The sequence below is a fragment of the Cryptomeria japonica genome, chromosome 9 (assembly GCF_030272615.1).
Source record: "Cryptomeria japonica chromosome 9, Sugi_1.0, whole genome shotgun sequence".
In the NCBI taxonomy this organism is placed as follows: Eukaryota; Viridiplantae; Streptophyta; class Pinopsida; order Cupressales; family Cupressaceae; genus Cryptomeria; species Cryptomeria japonica.
Genome location: NC_081413.1, coordinates 478,303,666 through 478,327,859, shown reverse-complemented (window position 1 = coordinate 478,327,859; position 24,194 = coordinate 478,303,666). Strand labels below are relative to the sequence as shown.

The 24,194-nt window shown below is 38.3% G+C and overlaps 1 protein-coding gene across 2 annotated transcripts in view; it reads right to left on the bottom strand.

The window, feature by feature from the left end:
• Positions 1 to 779: 779 nt before the first annotated feature.
• The window catches only part of LOC131075978 (seipin-1), a 31,668-nt gene continuing 8,253 nt past the window's right edge, over positions 780 to 24,194 (bottom strand). For both annotated transcript variants that reach the window (XM_058012989.2, XM_058012990.2), the window contains one exon: positions 780 to 1,708. In XM_058012989.2, coding sequence (XP_057868972.2) covers positions 1,052 to 1,708 — 657 coding nt within the window. In that variant the 3' untranslated portion in view covers positions 780 to 1,051. The remainder of the gene's footprint in view (positions 1,709 to 24,194) is intronic.

The window sequence follows — 24,194 nt, the reverse complement described above, 5'->3', positions numbered from 1 at the left end:
TCACAAAAAAGAATCAGATTGGGAGTTAAGTCAAAGATTACAGACATTTCTACACAAATATTTGCTCAACACATTTAACAGGACTATCTTTCACCTATTGCTAGACTTGTAACTTTCCATTTTCGCAAAAGAACAATAACATTTGAATTAGATCAAAAATCACAGACATTTCCAAAGACTACAGCATCTGATATGCCAAACTGTTGGAAATTGATGATTTGTAATCTTGTTTGTATACATAAGGAAAAACGGCCTTTTAAAGATGGTCTCCAACTAGAGAAGGAAACCCTATACACTATAAACTTGCAAGGCTCAGATGATAACTGGGTAAAAGATACAAAGGATCTGATTATCTGTGGCGAATTGGAAGACCAAAATATTTGAATAGGTTCACTGCTGGAATTTTCCATGAAACCAAATATATAATTTCAGGTCTCCAAGATGTAGCCTGTGTGGTCAAGATTGAGTTGCTCTAACCCAATTAACAAGAGATAAAATCCCTACAAACCTAACTATTTTCTAAGACAAATTTTGAGCTACTTTTTAGTTCAAGTATTTTCACCAAGTGTCCGTTTAAACTTTTGTTGCCTTGATCAAAAAATGTACTTTACAGGATATACAATAGTTATTCTATAGATCATTTGTTTATAACTTTATAGTTCTGCCAATCAAAGGAAACAATCAGAGAAAAATCAAACCAGCCAAAGAAATCATTATTTCAAGACTTACCCCTAGTGCTTTAGATATCAGCTCAAGAATATAATTACCAATTCAGCAGATACGTTAACACAGATTAAATTTTTATTTATATTACTCAGATGTGTTCTTTACAAGGCTGTATGCATACTGCAACAGAGTCTACCGTGATTGAAAGTTCTTACCAGAGTCATCCAAAGTCACACAATATGCCAATACTGAGTTCTGCTGAGATTCTATCCAACTGTAATTCTGATGTTGTGCCTTGAGCTTCATCCTGAAAACAATTCCATCACCCATGTTGCATTGTGACTTCTGTACAGCATATGCTCATACTTGAAAAGGTTGAATTATTCTAATATGTGACAGATTCCTCTACAATTTCACTCCTCTCTCCATGTTCTCCAAGTCTTTCATTAGAAGTCATGGTACCATGTTGCAAAGATATAGGCAGTGATTCATGCACAAAAGCAACATGTTTGTTTATATTACGACTATGCCTCCTACCTGGCTCAGACATTCTGCTATCTATCGTCACATTATGCAATCCTTGTTCATCTTTGTTTGTCTTCTTGTTATCTCTCTTGCCTATTGGTGTTGATCTTAGCAAAAGAACTTGCTTGCAGAAACAAACAGTTAAACTCACAAGAAAAATGTAGAAAGCTAAAGTATACCATACACAAAATGTCCATTTCCATTTCCGAGAAAACTCTTTATTCCAAGGAAGCTGAGAACGAATATCAATTTCAGCAGAATACAATTCAGGCAATCCTGATGTCAATGCTTTTGGTTGCAATATTATTTTCACACTTTCTGTTGGGATTATCTTCTCCTTGTAATCAATCAGGTGAATCACCACAGTCTCAGTTTCGCCTAGAATACCCATCAATAGAGGAAGACTCGTTAAAAAAGTTTTAGCAAGCTGAACTGGGGCACTCCTGAAAGGCAACATACATGGCTGGCTAGATCGGGCAAGAACCTTATCATCACCAGAAATGAGCTCTGCCATTACCTGAAAAGAACATCCAAAAATTTATGACTTATTACCAGTGTACCAGTCAAGGTTTCTATATAAGGAATATATGCATTCAAATCAAACATTTGACCTTGCTAGAGGTTAACATCTAGTGGCAGCTTAAAACAGTTGATATATGTTTAGCTTTGTATGCCAAAATCACTTTATTTGATTGTAACTTAATCGTTGACCCTATTTCAAATTTATATAAATTCTGGAATAGAGCACAATATATAGCCTATGCAGATCATGTCATGGTCCTCTATCAGTTTAGGCTTACAACCGATTGCAAGGAATATAGATTAAGCCTTAACAAAATTGCAAATGATAGTGAAAGGAAAGACAATATGCGTCAATGCACCTCGTGTCCAAGAAATAAGTAGAGTTATATTCTGAATTGCTTAGATTTTGAAATCCTGATTGACATATAAATCGAGCTAACCTTGACTTTTTGAGCAGTCTATTCTACATTCCTTCTGGACTACCCTTTTACAAACCTTACCTCCATCTCCTTCTAATATACTACCAATAACTAATAGCCACCAATTGGTTCTAATGGGGAATCATTGAACCAAAAATGGATCTGATATTAATTTCGACTCCATAGCAAAGTGATCACAGCTCAGAGGACACTTGTATCTCATGGTCAAAAACAGGACCTGAATGACACCAAAATCTAGATATTCATTCATATTTGGATTTCTTTCAATAAATTATGCAATTTCAAAAAATGTCACCTTGTTTTGGGTATGTATGCAAAAGCTAAGACTTCTGGAAGTTGGATGAAAAATTGGATACATTATCAATGGGGCAGTTACGTAATCACCAATTTAATTACAAAACTGTGCCGGAAAGTAGTGTTTCTGCTCTACAACAAGAAAATGTCTTGTGCCATTCAAAATTCTTTTGTTTTCCAACTTCCTGCTACTTTTCAACTTTTGTTTAGACTTGCATACAGATGCCAATGCACATATAATCTAATCATCAAGTTGTGTGAATTGGAGTAGTACATGAAGGGAAACGAGTTCGTTCATAGTTCCTAGTAAGCATTTTTCCTTGTAAGCTAATCAAACTTATACGAAAATTGTGCTAAAGTTCTTAAGTACTGAATTCATTGAGATTCAAGATGGTTACGCCCAAGTGGCCTAGGATTGTAATTTCCCTAGAAGTTCGTTGTTATGTGACTACGTAATGTCCCCGCTTTAAGATTAAGGACTTAATCCAACCACCCACGGGACTTACATATTTTATATGAATCTCTCTTCATAAAAACACAGACTGCTGGCGTCAGAGATTGTTTCCCCAGCATTAGACGATAGTAATCTGCCTAAATTAACAAATAAGGAAATCATTCCAAGTAGCACCATTTCCATAAAGTCTATGGAGAAAATAATTAAGGAAAAAAGTGACGCTAGTTCCATAATAGTGATTGGGAATTAAGAAGGATTAAATTAAAATTAAACTATAAGCTATTTAAAGGGCAACAGTTTGGATGAAGTATTGTGACCCTTTTCTCTTAAAGATATAAATAGGAGATAAAAATCAATCGTTGGGGGCATATGAGGGAAATAGGAAAATAAAAATAGGAAATGGAATAAATAAAATAAGAGATCAGAAAATAAAAGATCTGATCAGGATAAAGGGAAAATATATAAATAAATATCATACATATGCATACAGGTGGATGGAGCAGAAATAAAGATATCTCAATAGAATGAAGAATTACATAGGCATCAAGAGAAACAACTGAATAAGCATCGAACAACAGCAGAACTTCTCATATATGCAGCAGGCCAATCTGTGAAACAATGCATTAAATTATTGTGGTATGCAGAAATAGTTATGTTACTTATGCATGTGTATTTATATCAATCGTATGTAGATATGAATGTATATAATTATGGGTAATTGTATGCAGATCTGAATCTCTAAATTTAACATGCATTTAATGATATGATTTTCTGCTTACAATAATCAATCATATGGGGGTTAAGGATGGGACTGCAAGGAAGGGGAATGGCTGTGCATGCCTCACTAGGTAGTAGGTACACCACCTCATGAAGATGGATAAGGACCGTATGGGGCCAAAAGGGACAGAGTTTCCACTCTTTGGCCTAGGGTAGAGAGTAATTTTAGAGGCACCCTATTGCAGTCTCCCCTGCAAACCATATATTGGTCAATTGTTAAGGTGAACAAAGGGGAATCCTCAATCATAAGAGGAGAGAAGGATGGCATGACATAGGGGAACAGCGTACAGGCTTCACTAGGTACACCACCACATGAGAATGGTTAAGGACCACATGAAGCCAAGGGGCATGGAGTTTCCGCCCTTGGGCCTAGGGTAGGGGATATTCAGGGCACCTTATCATGTCTTCCATCTCAACCCTCGTTATGGTTGAACCCCACATAATTGTTTAGATTATGTATTATAAATATATATGTTTCTTAACCCTAGAAATAGATGCATCTCATGAATTATATCTACATTATTATCTAACTCAGTTGCAGGTTTCCAAAGCAGACTTATCTCATCTTATTCTTGGATAAGGATTATGTCTCTAACTATATTATGCTCTTTGTTTCATTTTGGATTTGTGAATTTAGGGCAAAGTATAAGGTGATCCAAGAAGAGGCATTACAAACTAGTAGCTCACATTTTACTAGAGTTTTCTCCCATATGTTGACATCTCCAAGGAAATCCTTTGTCTACTTAACTGTGTATGGTGTTTGCTCTCATTTACATATTGCAAGTTAGGTTAATTGATTACAAAGTTTACAACACTCCATTTATTTCATAAATTTCTCTAATGGTGACTACTGTATAGTATAACTATACTAGTTTATGGATCAATCATGGCCACCTCTTTTCATCATCCTTATAGCTAAAAAATGCAACTCATGAAGGACATGTCTCTCCACCTCACAAATGAAACAAGCATGGAATAAACATGCTGGAAACACATCAGGTATGAACCAAACATGGAGCATACACATAAAAACATGTAGAATACACATAAAAACACGTAGCATACACATGGATATATGCAAACACGAAGCATACACACAAATACACATATTGTTAGACTCCTCATTGACTAGAATGCATCCATTTTTTTTTTTTTCCCCTACAGGCTGGCACGATCATGCTCTGATACCACTTGTAATGTCCCCTTTTGGAATCACCTTATACTTTGCCCTAAATTCACAAATCCAGAATGAAACAAGGGCAAAACATAGTTAGAGATATAATCTTCACTCAAGAATAAGATGAGATAAGCCTGGAAACTTGCAACCAAATTAGACAACAATGTAGATATAACTCATGAAATACATCCAATTCCAAGGTATGATGAGGTGCCCCAAGTATCCTCTAACCTAGGCCCAATAGAAAGACCTTATCCTCTGTGGCCTCATGTGGTCATTAACCGATGGTCCTCAACCATCATCATGAGGTGTACCTAGTGAGGGCTTTACACCATTCCCTTCCATCATGTCAACCTCTCACCTTTTATGATTGATTCACCTCAACAATTGATCAATGTGGAGATAGTAGGGGAGCTGCAATAGGGTTCCTTTGACCCTCAGCCCTAGGCCCAAGGTCAGGACTTCTCCTCCTTGGCCTCATGTGGTTGTTAATCGATGGTCCTTAACCATCATCATGAGGTGGCCTTGTGGTCCTTAACCAATGGCCCTTAACCATCTTTGCGAGCCACCATACCTAGTGAGGAATCTTTCACCGTTCCCCCTCCTTGCACTCCCTTCCTTTCACATAATCAGTAAGTGTATGGATATTTAGATTCAAGCATATTTCTTAAGTAATCTAAATAGTTTATAAAAAATTGCCTTGCTGTAGATATGATTGCATTTGCTGATACAGATGTAATTCTGGTTTGATTGCTGCCATAATCCTTAAATTCTGCTAACAAGTCTGCTATATATCTGCTCATAAGTCTGCTATAATGATCTTCAAATCTGCACATAAATCTCCATCAGAAATCTGCTATAATTTACACTCAGATCTTGTCTAAACAAAAGTATATGATCTTTCCTTTATACTTTATTGGTGAAAGAGTCGCCACCTTTCATAGGGATTGAGGCACCACCTTTCATGAGAATTGAGTCACCACTTTTCATTGCTGCCTTTGAGAATAATATATTATTCTCCAAACTGATCTCCCTTGGATCCTTCTTCCCTTTATATCTCCCAATGTGAGGGAGAGGTCACACCTCTTCCTCATGTGTGCCTTTTAGCAAGATACACAACCTTTCACAGTTAGCACCCTTTTGAAAGAGTGCAGCCGCTTCCTTATTTACTTCCCAATCCTTTTCTTTTTCCATTAATCTTTGCTTGATTTAAATGCTCCCTTCCTTCTTCCTCTCTATCTCCTTTCCCTCTCAAATGAGGTTCCCTTCTCCCTTTTATATCTAATGTTTGAGGGAGTCACAACTTTTCATTTCATGTCTTTTGACCATTCACTAACTTAATTAAATTTTAACTATATTTAATTATATTCTTTTATATTTTAATTTTAATTTTATTTTTATTCTTTTGTATTTTAAATTTATTATTATTATTATTTATTATTAAATCATATTTCAAAGTGGAGACATTACATAATCTTGGATCATCTGCTTGTTGTCATTTAATAATATCTTCTTGTTGGATCACACTATTGTAATTGTGCATCACTCTTTCCATGTTGTATTCCAAGGTGCCGACATGCACTCAAATGATACAGGAACATCAATTTCACTTCCATATTCCATTTTCGTGTAGAGATCTTACGAATGCAAGGTAGGAGTCCTTTATCCTTTAAAGAACTGATCACTAGCATACAACTTCACTATTACCAAGAATTAGCAATCTGCTCTAACACCAATATGATCCATAATCTTCTCTAATGAATAGTAGAAATTAACAAACCACAAAAATTTATGCTATTGTGCTACTTGAAAAGTTCAAATCATAGTTAACGAGAGGACTTGAATACTATTTAGAATTGGAAATAAGAACCAGAAACAAAGAAATTTCACAACAAAACACATGATTTTTTATCCAAGAAAACACTGAGATAGGAAAAAACCATGTTGCAAAGTTCAGCTAAGTAGCTCCCCATACCAAGCCTAAACAAGTCCAGGTTCATGTTCACAATCTAGCCCTTAAGGGATTCATCGCCTTTAGACCATCTACCACTTCTCCAATAGTAATTGCCACAAATCCTTCCATTGCGAGACCATCTTCCCAATATGAAGAGTTCCTCACAATACAAACTCATTAGAAAAGGCATTTCAAAATGAGATGACTAACATTGCAAATGAGTACAATACATTGAAATTACACCAATCAACTTTCTTTCAACTCATGAGATGATGGTTATTAGTCAAACACCCACAAGTATGAAAAGGTGTGCACCAACATTTTGGCAAAAAAAAAAAATGGAGACATTCTATATAGCCAATCAAGGATTCACGGCTGAAATAGGAGTGTTCATTTCTAATGGACGAAAAAATCATAGTTTCACGAAGTTTCTTGACAAGGGGATAGGGGGATGAGTTTCAGGGGCAAGGGGGACCAGGGGCCTAAGTTTGGTATGGCAAGGGGACGGCGGCACAAAGGTGGTGAACTAGTGGTCCAAATATATATAGAAATTAAAAAAATTAGTTATAAAGAGATATGTAAGGAATAAGTATAAAATTACAAATGGAACTTTGGCATGCTCTAAGTATAGTTTAGACTCACTTTAAACTACTAAACATAAAAAACATGGCAATGATTACATTGGGCATTAACAATGGTGGGTGGAGGTTTGGGAGCGAATCCCCCAAAGGATTTTAGGGTAGTGCCCCTCATGGAGGTCTAGGGGTAGATCCCCTAATGTGGTCAAGGGGCAATGTCCCTTGTGGGGGTGTAGGGGGCAAATCCCCCAATGATATCAAGGGAAAACAACCCTTGTGGGGTTCGAGCGCAATACCCTTAGCATGTTCCCTATGCCAAACATAAATCATGATAGATACAACAGATACACGACTGATATGACTGATGCCACTGATACCAAACCTCACACAATTGATACCAGAACATGATACAATCCAAAAATAAGCACAACTCAAGATTTTGGAGATGAGGATCTTCTGGAAATAACTCTAATAGATTATCTGCGCCTTACTACTTCACATCACATTGATGCTCGACCAGCAATACCCACACTACTTAACAGCATACACCATCCAGTCCTAGTAGGATAACCGGGTTTGACATCAATGACAACAATGACAATATTCACATAAGTCTAACAAACACGTACTTATGGAACACTAGAATAAAATATAAAAGTAAGACTTGAATTAATGTCATTGCAATGTATCCTAACAAGGCAATATTTTCTCAAGGAAATTGCTTGTGAGAGGCAGGTGAAGGATGCAAAGTTCATTGCCAACATTCTCATAGATGCAATAGAGATGGTGGGTGCTCAAAACATTGTCCAAGTCATAACAAACAACATTAGACATTGCAAGGTAACAAGTTTATTGGTGGAGGTAAGATACAAGCACGATGGTGGGTGCTCAAAACATTGTCCAAGTCATAACAAACAACATTAGACATTGCAAGGTAACAAGTTTATTGGTGGAGGTAAGATACAAGCACATTTTTTATTCACCGTGTCATCCACTCACTCAACATAGTTATGCAAAAGATTAGCACACATATCAAGTGAATCAAATTTTGAGGTTGAGAAGATTTGTATGTTTACGAAAAATCATCATACGACACAAGCCATTTTCAAGTCTTTCAAGTTGGAGCAATTGAAGGTAAGTTTATGAAATTTCAATATTTAATTTTTTTATTTACTTTAAGTTTGTAATAAAAATTTGATTGTCATCTGTTGTTTTTATTTTTTTATTTTTTTTATTTTCTTTACACCATACTAGGTTAGTAAGCCTCGATTCACATCACACGTAATCATCTTGAGATTTGTGAAGGTGCAAGAAGCATTGAGTTCCATGGTCATTAGAAACCTTTGGAGTGTATGGAGACTATCAAATTCAACAAGGGCCCAAAAAATATTAGCATTAATCCTGAATGATAATTGATGGGCTGATGTAGTTTGTAATAAAAATTTGATTGTCATCTGTTGTTTTTATTTTTTTATTTTTTTTATTTTCTTTACACCATACTAGGTTAGTAAGCCTCGATTCACATCACACGTAATCATCTTGAGACTTGTGAAGGTGCAAGAAGCATTGAGTTCCATGGTCATTAGAAACCTTTGGAGTGTATGGAGACTATCAAATTCAACAAGGGCCCAAAAAATATTAGCATTAATCCTGAATGATAATTGATGGGCTGATGTAGATTACCTTCTAAATATCACTAAATACATAATGAGTAGATTAGGTTTGTCAATATGGATTGGCCACATTTGGGTAAAATATATGACATAGACTCCATGATAGGAAAAATAAAGGTCATGATAGCAACTAAGGAGAATGACCCCATAGAAGCATTTACAAATGGTACAAAGAATTCTTGCTGATCACTGAAACAAAATGAACACCCTTTCATCTGCTAGAATTTGCTTTGTTGCCCAATTGATACAATGCAATGATACGTTCCTTACCCAGGTTGGTGGCAACAAATAGAGATGTTAAGGTTAATGTGGGGTGCAAGGCTATAATCACTAGACTCTTCCAAAATCCAAATTTAGAGGACAATGTGAATGCTGAGTTTGCAAATTTGATAACTTTAAGGAATCACAATCTTAGCACCCTTCAAGACAAGTACAAGCAACACACTCCCACCTGGATATACCTCTATGGCCATTGCATTGTCCACCTATAATGTCTTGATGTAATCTCCCCAATTTGAAATACAATTTAATGATAAAATGGTAATAATAAAATTAAAATCAAAATATAAAAGAATATAATTAAATTTTAATTAAGTTAATGAATGGTCAAAAGGCATGAAATGAAAAGCTGTGACTCCCTCAAACATGAGATATAAAAAGGAGAAGAGAACCTCATTTGAGGGGGATAATTTAGGAATCAGAAGTGCAGATCTGATTTAAATAAGGAATGCAGATCTGATTGTGAAAGGTTGTGTCCCTTTCAAAGGGCAGAAATAATTAAGAGTTGCACTTTTTCAAAGGCTGCTAATGGTGAAAGGGTGTGTCTCTTGCCAAAGGGCATCCATAATGAAGAGGTGTGACCTCTCCCTCACATTGAGAGATGTAAAGAAAATGAATCAAAAGCATCCAGTGATAGGACCATCCATCAGACCAGATCAGATTAGATCAGAACTGTTATTAAGTTATAGGAATTGGAAGCTTCCTAGTAGGGGACATTACAGATATAAAAGTATAACAATTTCCCAAAGGTAGGGCATCAAAGAAGGAATTGAATCAGATCAGACCAACTAAAAGTAGAAGGAGGATTTTACAAATCAGAGCAGGCCTATTACATCCAACATGTAAATATATTAATGCAACAGATTATAAGCATTCCATGGAATATCATATCTACTCAAAGGTATAATAAACAGACCCTAGAGCAGATCTAAGGAATATTTATGAGCAGAAATGTGTGAAGACTATGAGCAGATTATTTCAGACTTTATGAGCAGCAAGAGATTGAACAGGGGCAGACCTGATATAATCAAATTCAGGCATACAGATATTAGTATTACAACTGTGATTTGATGTGAAATGAACTTGGATTTGTGAATTTAGGGCAAAAACTAGGGCATGTAGAAAAAGGGACATTACAAGTGGTATCAGAGCCTGTTCCTGTCAGCCTGAGGGAACAGAGAACAGATTTACTTGATTGTTTGCAGCAAAGAAGATAAGCAGTGATTACTTCATTAAGTCTGGTTGACTTTCTCGGTATATACACAACAATTATCAAGCACAAAGGAAGAACAGGCAGTGATCAGTTTTATGAGAAGATAAATAACAACAAGGGCAGTGATTTTATTAAAGACCTTTAAAGCAATCAGCATAAAGCATCAATTGGGATTTACTAGAAGACAACAAATTTGTTAGTGATAAACAATAAAATAGTGACAATTACCTTTTAAAAGATGGGGAGTTCTTTTATAATAAATAGAAAGAGCTAGCAGCGATTACTAGAGAAAATCAAATTGAATGAAGACATCAGGTTTATTAAGATAATGAGAGTAGCAATCAGTAAAGGGTGTGTTCTATTCTTAATAAAGAAAACTATGATTATCTTAAAAGACAACCTTTGAAAGGTTGTATCTTCATCCAGTTGCCTCTTTTGACTAATCTATCAAAAGGATTGTGAATTGTGGTGGAGGAAAGGGTGTGAAGAATAAAGCAATATATTAAAACACCAGCAAGAAAAGAGAGAATTATAAAGAGTTATCTTATGTAGATTTGTATAAAGAGATTGATTAATTATCTTGTGGATAAAGTAAATTGGCCCAAGTGATGGTTCTAGTTCTGGATGAACGCTCCTGCCTCTTGTGGATAAAGTGAATTGACCCGAGAGAAGGTTTCGGCCCTGGTTGGACGCTCCTGCCTCTTGTGGATAAAGTAAATTGGCCCAAGAGATGGTTCTGGTCCTGGTTGGACGCTCCTGCCTCTTGTGGATATAGTGAATTGGCCCAAGAGATGGTTCTGGTCCTGGTTGGACGCTCCTGCCTCTTGTGCATAAAGTGAATTGGCCCAAGAGATAGTTCTTGTCCTAGTTGGACGCTCCTGCCTCTTGTGGATTGGTTACTCTGAGAGATGGTTTTGGTCCTGCTTGGACGCTCCTACCTCTCGAGGGTAAAATGATAGATTGATTGGCCCAAGGGATAGATCTAGTCCTAGTTGGACGTTCCTGCTTCTTGTGGACTAAGTAAACTATATCTATCCATGTGTCTACTTCGTGTTTTCATGTGTATGCTCCGTGTTTTATGTGTATACTCCGTGTTGGGCATATCCACTACATGAATATTTATGATTACTGATTTCTATCATTGTGAATTCTATTTTTTTGTTGACCTAGAAAGACGAGTTTATTTAGGAAAGAATATTGCAATTAAGGTCTTACATGTGTGTCATGCTTCTAGTCCTCTTCTCAATGAATGAGGATTCCACCTTTGTTTGTCTCAAGGAAACGACCAAACATAGATTACAATTGATGAGAGAGAAGTTGTCCTAACATTCCAAATCTTCAAGGGTTAGTTAGAAATCCTTGCATAGGGAAAATTTAGTTAAATTGATCATTGCTCGAGGACAAGCAATATTGAGTGGGGTGGGCTGTAATGTCCCCAATTTGAAATACAATTTAATGATAAAATGGTAATAATAAAATTAATATCAAAATATAAAAGAATATAATTAAATTTTAATTAAGTTAATGAATGGTCAAAAGGCATGAAATGAAAAGCTGTGACTCCCTCAAACATGAGATATAAAAAGGAGAAGAGAACCTCATTTGAGGGGGATAATTTAGGAATCAGAAATGCAGATCTGATTTAAATAAGGAATGCAGATCTGATTGTGAAAGGTTGTGTCCCTTTCAAAGGGCAGAAATAATTAAGAGTTGCACTTTTTCAAAGGCTGCTAATGGTGAAAGGGTGTGTCTCTTGCCAAAGGGCATCCATAATGAAGAGGTGTGACCTCTCCCTCACATTGAGAGATGTAAAGAAAATGAATCAAAAGCATCCAGTGATAGGACCATCCATCAGACCAGATCAGATTAGATCAGAAATGTTATTAAGTTATAGGAATTGGCAGCTTCCTACTAGTGAACATTACAGATATAAAAGGATAACAATTTCCCCAAGGTAGGGCATCAAAGAAGGAATTGAATCAGATCAGACCAACTAAAAGTAGAAGGAGGATTTTACAAATCAGAGCAGGCCTATCACATCCAACATATAGATATATTTTGCAACAGATTATAAGCATTCCATTGATTATCATATCTACTGAATGTTGATACATAATAGCTTCGGTAAGATAAATGATTGAATGGGAGATGAATGAAGTCTCCCATTCAATCATCTATCTCATCGATAGATAATTTCAGATCTCACTGATTATTCCTTTATCTGATATTTATGTTATAATTGCTCTCCTTATTCTGTTACAGCATCTATCAATTATGTTACTCATGCAAACTGATGATTAAATTAAGTGCAAACTATTAAACTGATAAACCGATAATGATCGGGTTTTATTCTAACCCCCCGATTCATTATCGGGTTACCATTTTAATAGCCACCGAATTTACATAATGATCGGGCTTGATGAATTAAATGGTTATCGGGCTTAATGCATTACCACCGACTAACTAATGTTATCGGGTTAAATGAATTGCTAACCGACTAACTTAAGTTATCGGGCTTAAACCATTTTAATTGCCACCGTATATATTAATCGGGCTTTAACCAAACATTGCCACCGATTAATATTAATCGGGTTTAATCAAACATTGCCATCAATTACCATCGGCCTTGTTATGTTGTATATTGACGACCGAAATGATATTGGTTCATTTGCATATGTTATGGCACCGATTAGCAATCGGTTATGGAGGGACACAACCAAGGGGTATCTTGTTCGGTCATGTCCAAAGGACATGATCGATCAAGGTACCACTTGATCGGTCCCCTCCATGATATATATACACCGATAAAATGTTGTGGAGAGTACATAGAAAATATTAATGCTCTCTCTCCACCTCCAACAAAGCAAAGAAATCAGATTTATTATATTTTGAAATAACATATACTTGTAAAGAAAAATTACATTGAATATAACTTGCTCTTTGAATTGAAAATTGAAATACATTTACATGGTATCAGAGCTATAGTTAAATCGAACCTAAGGCTATTCAATTTTGTGGAAAATTCAAGACAAGCATATATCCAACATCACATTTCTCCAAATGGCCAGCACTATCAGATTCGAAGATAGACTTGAAGGAGGTGATAACTTCTCAGCATGGAAATTCAGAATTAAAGTGATTCTAAGAGAAAATAAAGTTGAATCATTTGTAAAAACTGAAAATAAAGAACCTGAGACTGAACCTGACAAAGCGGCATGGATAGAAGGAAATGAAAAGGCTGTCAAGATCATAAATGATGGGGTGCGGAATAATATAATGCCCATCATAAAGAAACATGAGACGGCCTACAACATGTTCAAAGCACTTGAAAATACGTTCGAGATATCCAATGCAAGTCGAACCTTGGCCTTAAAACGAGAAATAAATCATATAGCTATGATCAAAGGGGAGTCAGTCAATGCTTACTTCATGCGGATATCAACCCTAAGGGATGAACTAGCGACCCTTGGATACGATATCCAAAGCAAAGAGTTAACACTCATTGCTCTAGATGGGCTACCTAGTGTGTGGGACACATTCGTCCAAGGCATCAGTGCAAGGTCTAAATATCCAAAGTTTGAAAGGTTAAGAAATGACTGTCTCCAAGAAGAATCAAGGTTAACTAAGAAATGAATAAAACAAAAGAATATAGATGAAGATCTTCAAGTCCTAAATACAAACTCTAATAAGAAAAGCAAGAAGAAACAATTTAGGAAGAGGAAAGGTCATCAAGGCAAGAACACCTCCAAGAAGGATCTCTCACATATTCAATGTTACAGGTGTGACAAATTCGGACACTATGTTGCCAAATGTCCGTAAAGAGCCAAACAACAAGCCACATTTGCCAAAGCAGGAAAATCTAAAAGGGAAGATGACTCCGAGAAGTATGTACTCTACTCGGCACTTACAAACCAAGCATCAAACAAGATTAACCCCTGGGTGATCGACAGTGGCTCATCCAAACACATTACAGGGTTTAGAGAAGTGCTAGACTCCATGATAGAGGAGAATGATGAGGAAGTGACTATCGGAGATGACTCCACACATCAAGTCAGAGGAGTTGGAACCTGCACCATCAAACTAAAGTCAGGCATATCATTGCAACTTAAAGGAATACTATATGTCCCTGGCATCAAGAAAAATCTAGTCTATATATCAGCACTAGAGGATAATGGGTACAGAGTGACCTTCATGGACAACAGAGTGTTGTCTTGGCCAAGGAATTCATCTATCAAGAAAGCTAAAACCATTGGTCAAAGACAAGGCTACTTGTATGAGCTATGCACAGAGCCCAACCTAGCCCTAATCCATGAAGCTACAGATGCTAATGAAGTTTGGCATAGAAGACTAGGTCACCTGAATTTTAGAGCTTTATCATCAATGGGAAACCTTGTCACAAGTCTACCTAAGTTAAAGCAATATCATCCAGGGGCATGTAGGGGATGTGCCCTAGGTAAAAATACTAAGAGTGATTTTCAAAATAGTACTAGGAAAACAAGCAAAGTTTTAGAGTTAGTTCATTCTGATGTATGTGGACCTATGTCCGTACCTTCTTTAGGGGGGTTTTTGTATTATGTAATATTTGTTGATGACTACTCTAGGAAAACTTGGATCTACTTTCTGAAATGTAAAGAATCAGAAGAGATAGGTTTAAGGAATTTAAATCACTAACAGAAAACTACTCGGGAAATAAAATTAAAACCTTAAGAACTGACAATGGGGGGGAATACACCTCAGATTTGTTTAAGGATTTTTGTAAAAATACTGGGATTAAGAGGGAGCTTACCATACCTTATAATCCTCAACAAAATGGGGTAGCTGAGAGGAAAAATAGGACAATTGTAGAAGCTGCCAAAGCCATGATTCTTGATTAGAATCTAAATACCAATCTTTGGGCAGAAGCAACCAGCACTATTTATATATACAAAATAGATGTCCTCACTCCCATCTTGAAGATAAAACCCCTGAGGAAGTCTTTACTAAAACAAAGCCAGATATCAGCCACCTTAGGATATTTGGGTGCCCTATCTATATTCATGTACCTAAGTGTTGTGACCTTTTCCACACATCGCCCCATTGCAAATGGGGACCCTCTCTTTTTCCTGCTTTCTAGGATTTTGTTAGTGTCCTGTGACCTTTTGCTGCAGTTTCACCAAGCCTTGTCCAGTTCAGAGCATTTCAGGCCCTGACGATTGAAAGTTAGTTTTTGCAAGTTATGTGATTCCGAAGTGTGAACGCCACCAAAGTGCTTAGAGAGGCCAAAGGACGAAGATCGCAATTGATTTGGACGAATTTGGACAACTTTCTATTTTTAGAAAGTTTGTTTTTTGCTTTTTGTCCTATTTTTTAGGAAGTTTCGTTTTTGGCATTTTTAGCCCGATCCCCGGTATGGCTATTTTTAGAAAGTTTTTCCTATTTTTTAGGGATGTCTACTTTTTGCTTTTTCGGGATGCAAACCTAGGGTTTACACTTGCACCATCGACCAGCTTCGACCAGATCTCGAAAATTCCAAGTTTTGACCTAAAAAGCTAAAATCCCTAGATTTTAGGCTTTTTGCTTTTTCAGATGATCCACCTAAGCACGGATTTCAAATTTCAAGTTAATCCGATTAAATTAGATTCAATTGTGAAATTTTGAAATTTCTTCGAAAATTCTTTTAAGTCTGGCTAACAAGGGTTTTGAAGTGTTTCTGCAGGTTCAAACCCCATCACGAAGGATGAAGAGGTCATGTGGGTGTTGAGGTTAAAGTCCGCCATGCTAATGGAGGTCATGTGGGCGCCTCGTCTAAAGTCCACCATGAGTTTGGAGGTCACATAGGAGCACTCTACAAAGTCCGCCCCACCTAAGGAGACCATGGAGGAGCAAGGGTCAAAGTCCGCCCCACCTTAGGAGATCATGTGGGTGCAAGGCTTGAAGTCCGCCCAAGGCATAAGAGGGGCCATGAAGGAGGCAAGTCCAAAGTCCGCCCAAGGCTGAAGAGGCTACGTGGGTGCCTTGCCTGAAGTCTGCCCCACCTAAAGAGACCAAGGAGGAGCATGGGTTGAAGTCCGCCCAAGCCTTAGGAGATCATGTGGGTGCAAGGATCAAAGTCCGCCCAGCCATGAAGAGGCCATGAAGGAGGTGAGCTTGAAGTCCGCCCAAGGGAGATGGAGGCTATGTGGGGGCTAAGCTTGAAGTCCACCCAAGTCTATAGAGGTCACATGGGGGCTAAGGTTGAAGTCCGCCCCAAGTTGAAGAAGTCACCACGAAGGAGCACTCTCCAAAGTCCGCCCAGCCTTAGGAGACCATGGAGGTGCAAGACTTAAAGTCCGCCCAAGGCATAAAAGGGGCCATGAAGGAGGTAACTCCAAAGTCCACCCAGCCATGAAGGAAGCCATGAAGGAGTCAACATCAAAGTCCGCCATACCTGGAGAGGTTGGCTAAATTCGCCAAAATTTGAAAAGGATGGAAATAAAATTCGAAAAATCAACCTACACATGGAAGGTCAAACAAAGTCAACATGATGTCACAAAATCCACAGAAATTTTAAAATTAAATCCAAAATGAAGAAATATCTAAATAAAAAAAAAAAATCCTCAAAATAAATCCAAAATGGAATGTTTTTTTTTAGAAAATTGAGGGAATATTAAAAATTTATTGAGATATTAATTCAAAATGGAAAGTTTTTTTTGAAAGGGAATATTGGAGGATTAATGAATATCTTCAAACTTAAATCAAAATGGAAATTTTTTTTTTAGAAGTATGAGTTGGATGATTTTAGGGGTTTTTCTTAAAACTTGTCTACAAATACTTCATTATCAAATTCATTATTACATCAAGAAGTTCAAAATTACTAAGGAGAGATTAGTAAAGTATGTCAATTTGAAGATCATCTGGAGGAAATTCTAGATATTGCTGGAAGTGGGATAATATTTTGGCAAAAGGCCTACAGATTTCTGGAGAAAGGCACCTTTTCTGAATTTTCTCAATATCTTGGAGAAAAGTCTAGCCAAGTCAGAGGTAAAATTAAAATTGTGAATTTTCTGAAAATTTTTCTAGAATTTAATAAATGATTTTGGAGAAAGAAAATTCAAATTTTTTTGGCTAAGTATGAAAATTTTCGAAAGCTTTAAACACTTGATGGTGACTTCAACCAGCTTCAAGGCCGAGGGTCTAGAGGTGAAAATTCAACTTTTTTGGCTAAGTTTTAACACTTGATGATGACTTCAACCAGCTTCAAGGCCGAGGGTCTGGAGGTGAAAATTCAACTTTTTTGGCTAAGTATAAAAAATTTTCGAAAGTTTTAACACTTGATGGGGACTTCAACCAGCTTCAAGGCCGAGGGTCTGGAGGTGAAAATTCAACTTTTTTGGCTAAGTATAAAAAATTTTCGAAAGTTTTAACACTTGATGGGGACTTCAACCAACTTCAAGGCTGAAGGTCTGGAGGTGAAAATTCAACTTTTTTGGCTTAGTATAAAAAAATTTCGAAAGTTTTAACATTTGATGGGGACTTCAACCAACTTCAAGACTGAGGGTCTGGAGGTCTTGAGCACCATGAAGTTCCAGGTAGATAAAGATGCTCCTCCAGAGTCAAGGATGACTTCCAAGTGGAAGAACATCAGCGACACCAACCTCGGACACATCAATCTGAGGGAGTTTAAGAAGCAAATGTTTGGTCTGGACAACCTTGTGCCTACCACCATTGCGCGGAAGATGATGAAGAGTGGTATTGTGCACGCTGCCGGTTTCCTCCCCACCATGCAGTGCAATGAACTAGTAGTTGAATGTGCCAAACACTACAACCCCATCAGTAAGGATATTGTTGCACCTGATGGAAGAGTGTTGGCAAATGTCAGCGATGAGGCCATCAGAGAGGCATTCAGGATCCCTGAGTACCACAACATAGTATATATGACCAAGGACGAAGCTGACAGTCTGTACCATGATCACCTAGAAGAATATGATACCATAGTTAATCATTCCTGGCTAGACAAGCCGAGGAAGGGCGCCTCTAAACTCCAGAGAAAAAGCCTAGTGCGAGCATACTTCAAGGAGGACATCGGGGACATAATTGTCTTGCTCAATAGAATAATAGGAAATCCTCAGGGAGATCCATTCGAACCCTGGATGTATTATTTCATTAATGAAATAATCAATGGAGTAAAAATGATAGACTGGGCCCATATGATCAGCGACAGTTTAGACAGCCAGCTAAGGAATCTGGAGACAAATAGGACTTTCTTCATGAGTTCTTACTTGTTCTATTCTTTAGCCAGGACCTACAGGTACAGAGGTCTCACTTGCAGAGGAGAAGTTGGGAACAAGGAGAACCAATTCCCAGTATATGATTGCTATCCCCAGCTCCATATGGAGGAAAAGTTCCATTTCAAAAGGATGAATGATGCCTTCCTGATGCACATTACCCGGACCCTTCAAGGTGGACTGCACCAGAGGCTCTCTCAAGAGTCTATGGACTTCATCGGTCGGTTCCGGTGTTGGTACATCCAATATCCAAAGTTCACTTACCTCCGAATTCAGGGATTCTCTGGTCCCCCATACAAGCTTCCAGGTTACCCTACCAACCGAGTGGTGTTGCTCGAGGTTGTGAGACAATTGGTAATGGGCTAGAAACATGTCCATCATCACAAGCTGCAGCTACCGCTGAGAAAGAACTGGCCTGGTATCCCTTTTACCAATACAAGGCAAGAAAAGAGTTCGATCCATTCGAGAGGATAAAGAAGATCAAAGGGACAACATTTGAGCACAGACTAGATCTGGAAGACTACTGGGCTAATGCAGCCGATAGTTTTGAGATCCAGAAGAGGTTCTGGTCAAGAATTCCTCTAAGTATGGTGAGAGCAACGGAAGTGTTCAAAGTTGCCAATCAGGTGGAAGAAAGCCTAGAACTTCAGCAGCCGGGTTTTGAGAAGATGAAGAATGAACCTTTAGTCTTGATAGATTGGACAGAGGGAGAAAAATCAGATCTAGCAGACCTCATGAGGTCAGTGGTTGAATACTCAAGATGGTGGGCATCTGAGAAGACAAAACAGTTGAAGGCCAAAGGTATGGTTCTAACTTATGAATTAATGGGAGTGGATGATACTCTGTCCGTCCACCCTTGTACCTCCACCAGTGATGCTCGAAATCCGGAAAGCGTTGGATCTCGAAAGAGAAAGGAGTTGGGTGGAAGCTCTACAAAGTGCACAAGGAAAAGGGTTGTGGTTGAGAGAAGAGAATCCAGCGAAAGTCACTCCATCCTAAGTGCTGCTAGAGAATCCAACGAAAGTCACTCCATCCTAAGTGCTGGTTCCATTGCGCCTGATCAGAGTACAATTGGGGAACAAGAGATAAATATCTATGTGAGTGATGATGAAGTAAGAGTGCTTTCTCAGCCAGCTGAGGAGGTGGTGGAGAAGGTCTTCCGAACTCCAGACAGAGGGCAGGATGAAGCCCCTATAATTTTCTTGGACGGCATACCAATGAACCCAGGAGAAGCAAACGATGAGTTTGATCGGAATACTCTAGAACAATCAACCATTCCTGATTGGCTGAGAGCAAGAATAAAGGCCAAGGTTCCCAAGGAGGTCCACTCAACCGAGGAGGCTACCGCAGCATTCCTGGAGAAGGTGAATGAGCCCACCGCAGCTAAACCGCCCAAACCAGCCAGGAAGTTCTCCCTGATTCAGAGGGACAGTGCCAGATTCAGGACAGTCCAGATAGCAGTGCCCAAAGAAGGGAAGACTAGGGACAATGTCACCGCAGATGACTACAAGATCACCACCATAGAGATGGGTAAGCCTACCCAGGACCAGGAGGTCCAATATTTTGACGACTCCTGTAATGTTCTAAAGACAAGGTTGGCTCATGAGAAAGAAAAGAGAAAGAAAGTGGAAGAAGAGAACCAGCAGTGGAGGAAGTATGTTCTCCATCTTACCAGCCCACTCAACCATGAAGTCCCAGCTACTCCACCACAGCCTCTTCAGCAGGGATCCATGAAGGACTATGATGAGATGAAGGGATCGTACACTCAAGAAAAGGAGTGGATTTCGGATGCTGTGATACGTGCTGACACCCTGGTAGAAAACTTAGTATCAGCACATGAGGCAACTTCTTTGTTGATTGATCGTATCCAGGATCTATCATCCAATTGGGAAGAAGTGGATGAAATTCAAAATGAAATACTCCCTCACCTAAAGGTTATCCGAGGCATGTCAAAGAAGAGCTTAGTGGATGCAGGCATCGTACAGATAGGAGACAGGTACGACTTCGGCACGTGGTACTATGCTCTGGTCACTCGGATTGAAGTCCTAAAGAAATCCAAGACCAAGTGTTTTGAGACAGAGGCAAGGGTTAGAGAGATCCTGGGCAAGGTATTCCGGGTGGCGTCAGAGATCTAGCAAAAGGAAAGCCTAAGAGAGAAGCATTTACAAGCAGAGAACCTGAGAGCCAGGATTTAGACAAGCTTCTTCCGAGATTCAGGGATGATTGACAAAGGCGATCTTTCTAAGATTGCAAACTTCCTCTCCATCGATGACAACTTCCTCACCCAGGCAGTAGAGTGGGAAGGCATCCTTGCTACGTGCGTCGACGATGTGGATCTCGTTGATTTCCAAATTGGCGGTTTGCCAAGTGTCACCATAGAGGAGGTCAAGCTCGTGGTGTCCAGATACGTTGAATCTCTGAAAGAGGAAAGTGGCCACTCACCTCAATAAAATTAGCAGTTGTGCCACTTGTCACTCTTTCATTTGCTTGAACTAATAGTATTTCGGGAAACCCTAATTAGGGTTTAGGACTTTCAATCTTGGCCCTTGATCACTGTTTGATCTCGGCCATTCATTTATTTTTGAGAAACTATATAAGGTTGCCTCCCCTCATTTGAAAAGGGTGAGGTTTTTGATGTATTGTTGCTTAAGGTCATTTCCAGATAATATATTGCATGTGCACTGCTTTGTAATCTCTATTATTTGAATGATTTGCATGGTTTCAATTGCCTCAACACTTAGTTTAAATTAATCTAGATTTGCTTTCATTGTTGTTAATTTGAATGAAGGATTTGATAAGTATCAATTGATGGTGTATTTCCGCTCATACTTTTGGTAAATGGATGATTTCCATTCTACCGTGCAAAGTTAGTCTGAGCCCATCCCTTGTGCATCCCAACATCTCGATCATAAGCACAACCCATTGAAGATTGCACCGGCCTTGTGAAGTTGTCCCTAGTGTGGCGAAGCAAGGTTTGGTTTCTCGAGAGCACCCAGTTGATACCGTCTCCAGAATTCGTAGGATTAGATTAGCCTTCCTGAACCCTATCTCTTTTTCCCTTTCTTTTGAAAGTCTAAATCCCAGAAAATCCAAAAAAAAAAAAAAAAAGAAGAGCTTAAATTGCTAAATCCATCTAAGTCCAGCAGTTCAAGAATACTTGTCAAACGTAAGTCCCCCTTGAAAATTTCAGCATACACTACCCAAGAAGCTATTCCACTAAAGTCGCTTGTTCGCACATACAGACCTTGGAATCAGTAGTGATTTTTCAGGAGAGGATAGAATACCTTCAGGTATCCTATCCTAATGTTTGGTAGATGATAAAACAGACACCAACACTAAGGAGAAAAGATTAAAATTAGAGCCTTCTGGAAAAAGGGGAATACTTGTAGGATATAGTGAAACCTCCAAGGCCTACAGAATCTATATACCTGGTCAGAGGAATATTGAACTGAGTAGGGATGTGATCTTTGAAGAAGACTTAGCCTTTAAAAGAGCCCAAAGCTCAATAGAACCTAAAGCCTATATCCCTACCCCTAGCATAGATGAAGACTCTACTCTTGAGCTTCAGAGGGAGAATCTTGAAGAAAATGAAGGTGAAACTCAAAACCCACCTAGAGAAAATCTCAAAAAAAGACCACTATTGGCCACCAAAACTGTAGAAGAAGCTCAGAAGTATGTTGCTCCTTCAGGAACCTTCAGAGAAAGCAAAAGGCCTAACAAATTCACTAGCTATGTTGCCCTTATGAATGATCTTTTCAAAGCTAAACCTAACAATGTATCAGATGCACTTAAACATCAAATATGGAAGGATGCCATGTCTGAGGAATATCAGTCCATTATGAAGAATGATGTTTGGGAAATTGTTCCTAGGCCAACTAGAAAATCTGTTGTTTCTTCCAAATGGCTTTTCAAGATCAAACATGCTACAGATGGCAATATTCAAAAACACAAGGCCAGATTTGTAGCCAGAGGGTTCTCTCAAAAGGAAGGAATTGATTATGAAGAAACATTTGCACCTGTAGCCAGATTCACCTCAGTAAGAGTCGTCTTAGCCATTGCAACAGCAAAGGGATGGAAAGTTCATCAGATGGATGTTAAGACAGCATTCCTTAATGGTGAGATCTCAAAAGAAGTATACCTAGAGCAACCTAAAGGGTTTGAGATTCATGATGCAGAGTCTCATGTGTGTAGACTCAAGAAAGCTCTCTATGGGCTTCAACAGGCTCCCAGGGCCTGGAGAAGATCACCTTATAGATCAATGCAAGAAAGATCTTTCTAAAGAATTTGACATGAAGGACTTGGGACTCCTTCATTACTTCCTAGGCTTGGAAGTATGGCAAAATTCTGATAGCATTATACTAAACCAAGGAAAGTATACCTTGGACATTTTGAAGAGATTTAGAATGATAAACTGCAGACCCATGACCTCTCCAATGGAAACAAATCTTCATAAACTTAAGGAAACAGCAGCAGAGTCACAACCCACTGATCCTACTCACTACAGGCAAATGATTGGGTCCCTGATGTATCTGGTAAATACAAGACCAGATATCTGTTATGCAGTTAATGCTTTGAGTCAATTTATGTGTGAGCCAAAGGAGATACACCTGATAGCAGTGAAACACATTATGAGATATCTACAAGGTACTCTAAACCTTGATCTCAAATATGAGAGAGTTGATCTAGATCTACACGGATTCACAGATTCAGATTGGGCTGGAAGTGTGACTGACAAGAAAAGCACCTCAGGATGTTGTTTCAGTTTAGGTTCAGCCATGATATCTTGGATCAGCAAAAAACAATCTTCAGTAGCACAGAGTTCTACTGAGGCCGAACACATTGCAGCTTCCATGGCTGCCCGAGAAGCAATATGGCTCAAAAAGTTGCTTGTGGGATTATTCAGTGAACCAGTGAAACCTACTGTTATCCATTGTGACAACCAGAGCTGCATAAAACTTTCAGTAAATCCGATGTTCCATGACAGATCCAAGCACATTGAGATTCCATACCATTATGTGCGAGATATGGTAGACAGGAATGTGATTCAGTTGGAATATATTTGTACAAGAGATCAGACAGCAAATATTCTTACCAAACCACTTTCCAGAGTGAAGGTTGAACACTTCAAAAAAGGTTTGGGTATGATAGAAAGGTAATTTGCTTTGTAATTTGTACTTACATATCAATAAGGTGTTTAATGTGTAAACTTCTTTGTCGTGTTAGGACTTTTATGGGTTCAAACCCCTGTGTTCATTTCTAAGAGGTGACGATCTCTCAGATAATGAACACTTGTATATAGACATTATAAGTGACGATCTTATAACGATCAAACCAGTTATCATGTGTGATTTCTGGTATGTCATGGATGTGCCATGATTATGTTGCGGTAAAACATTTGG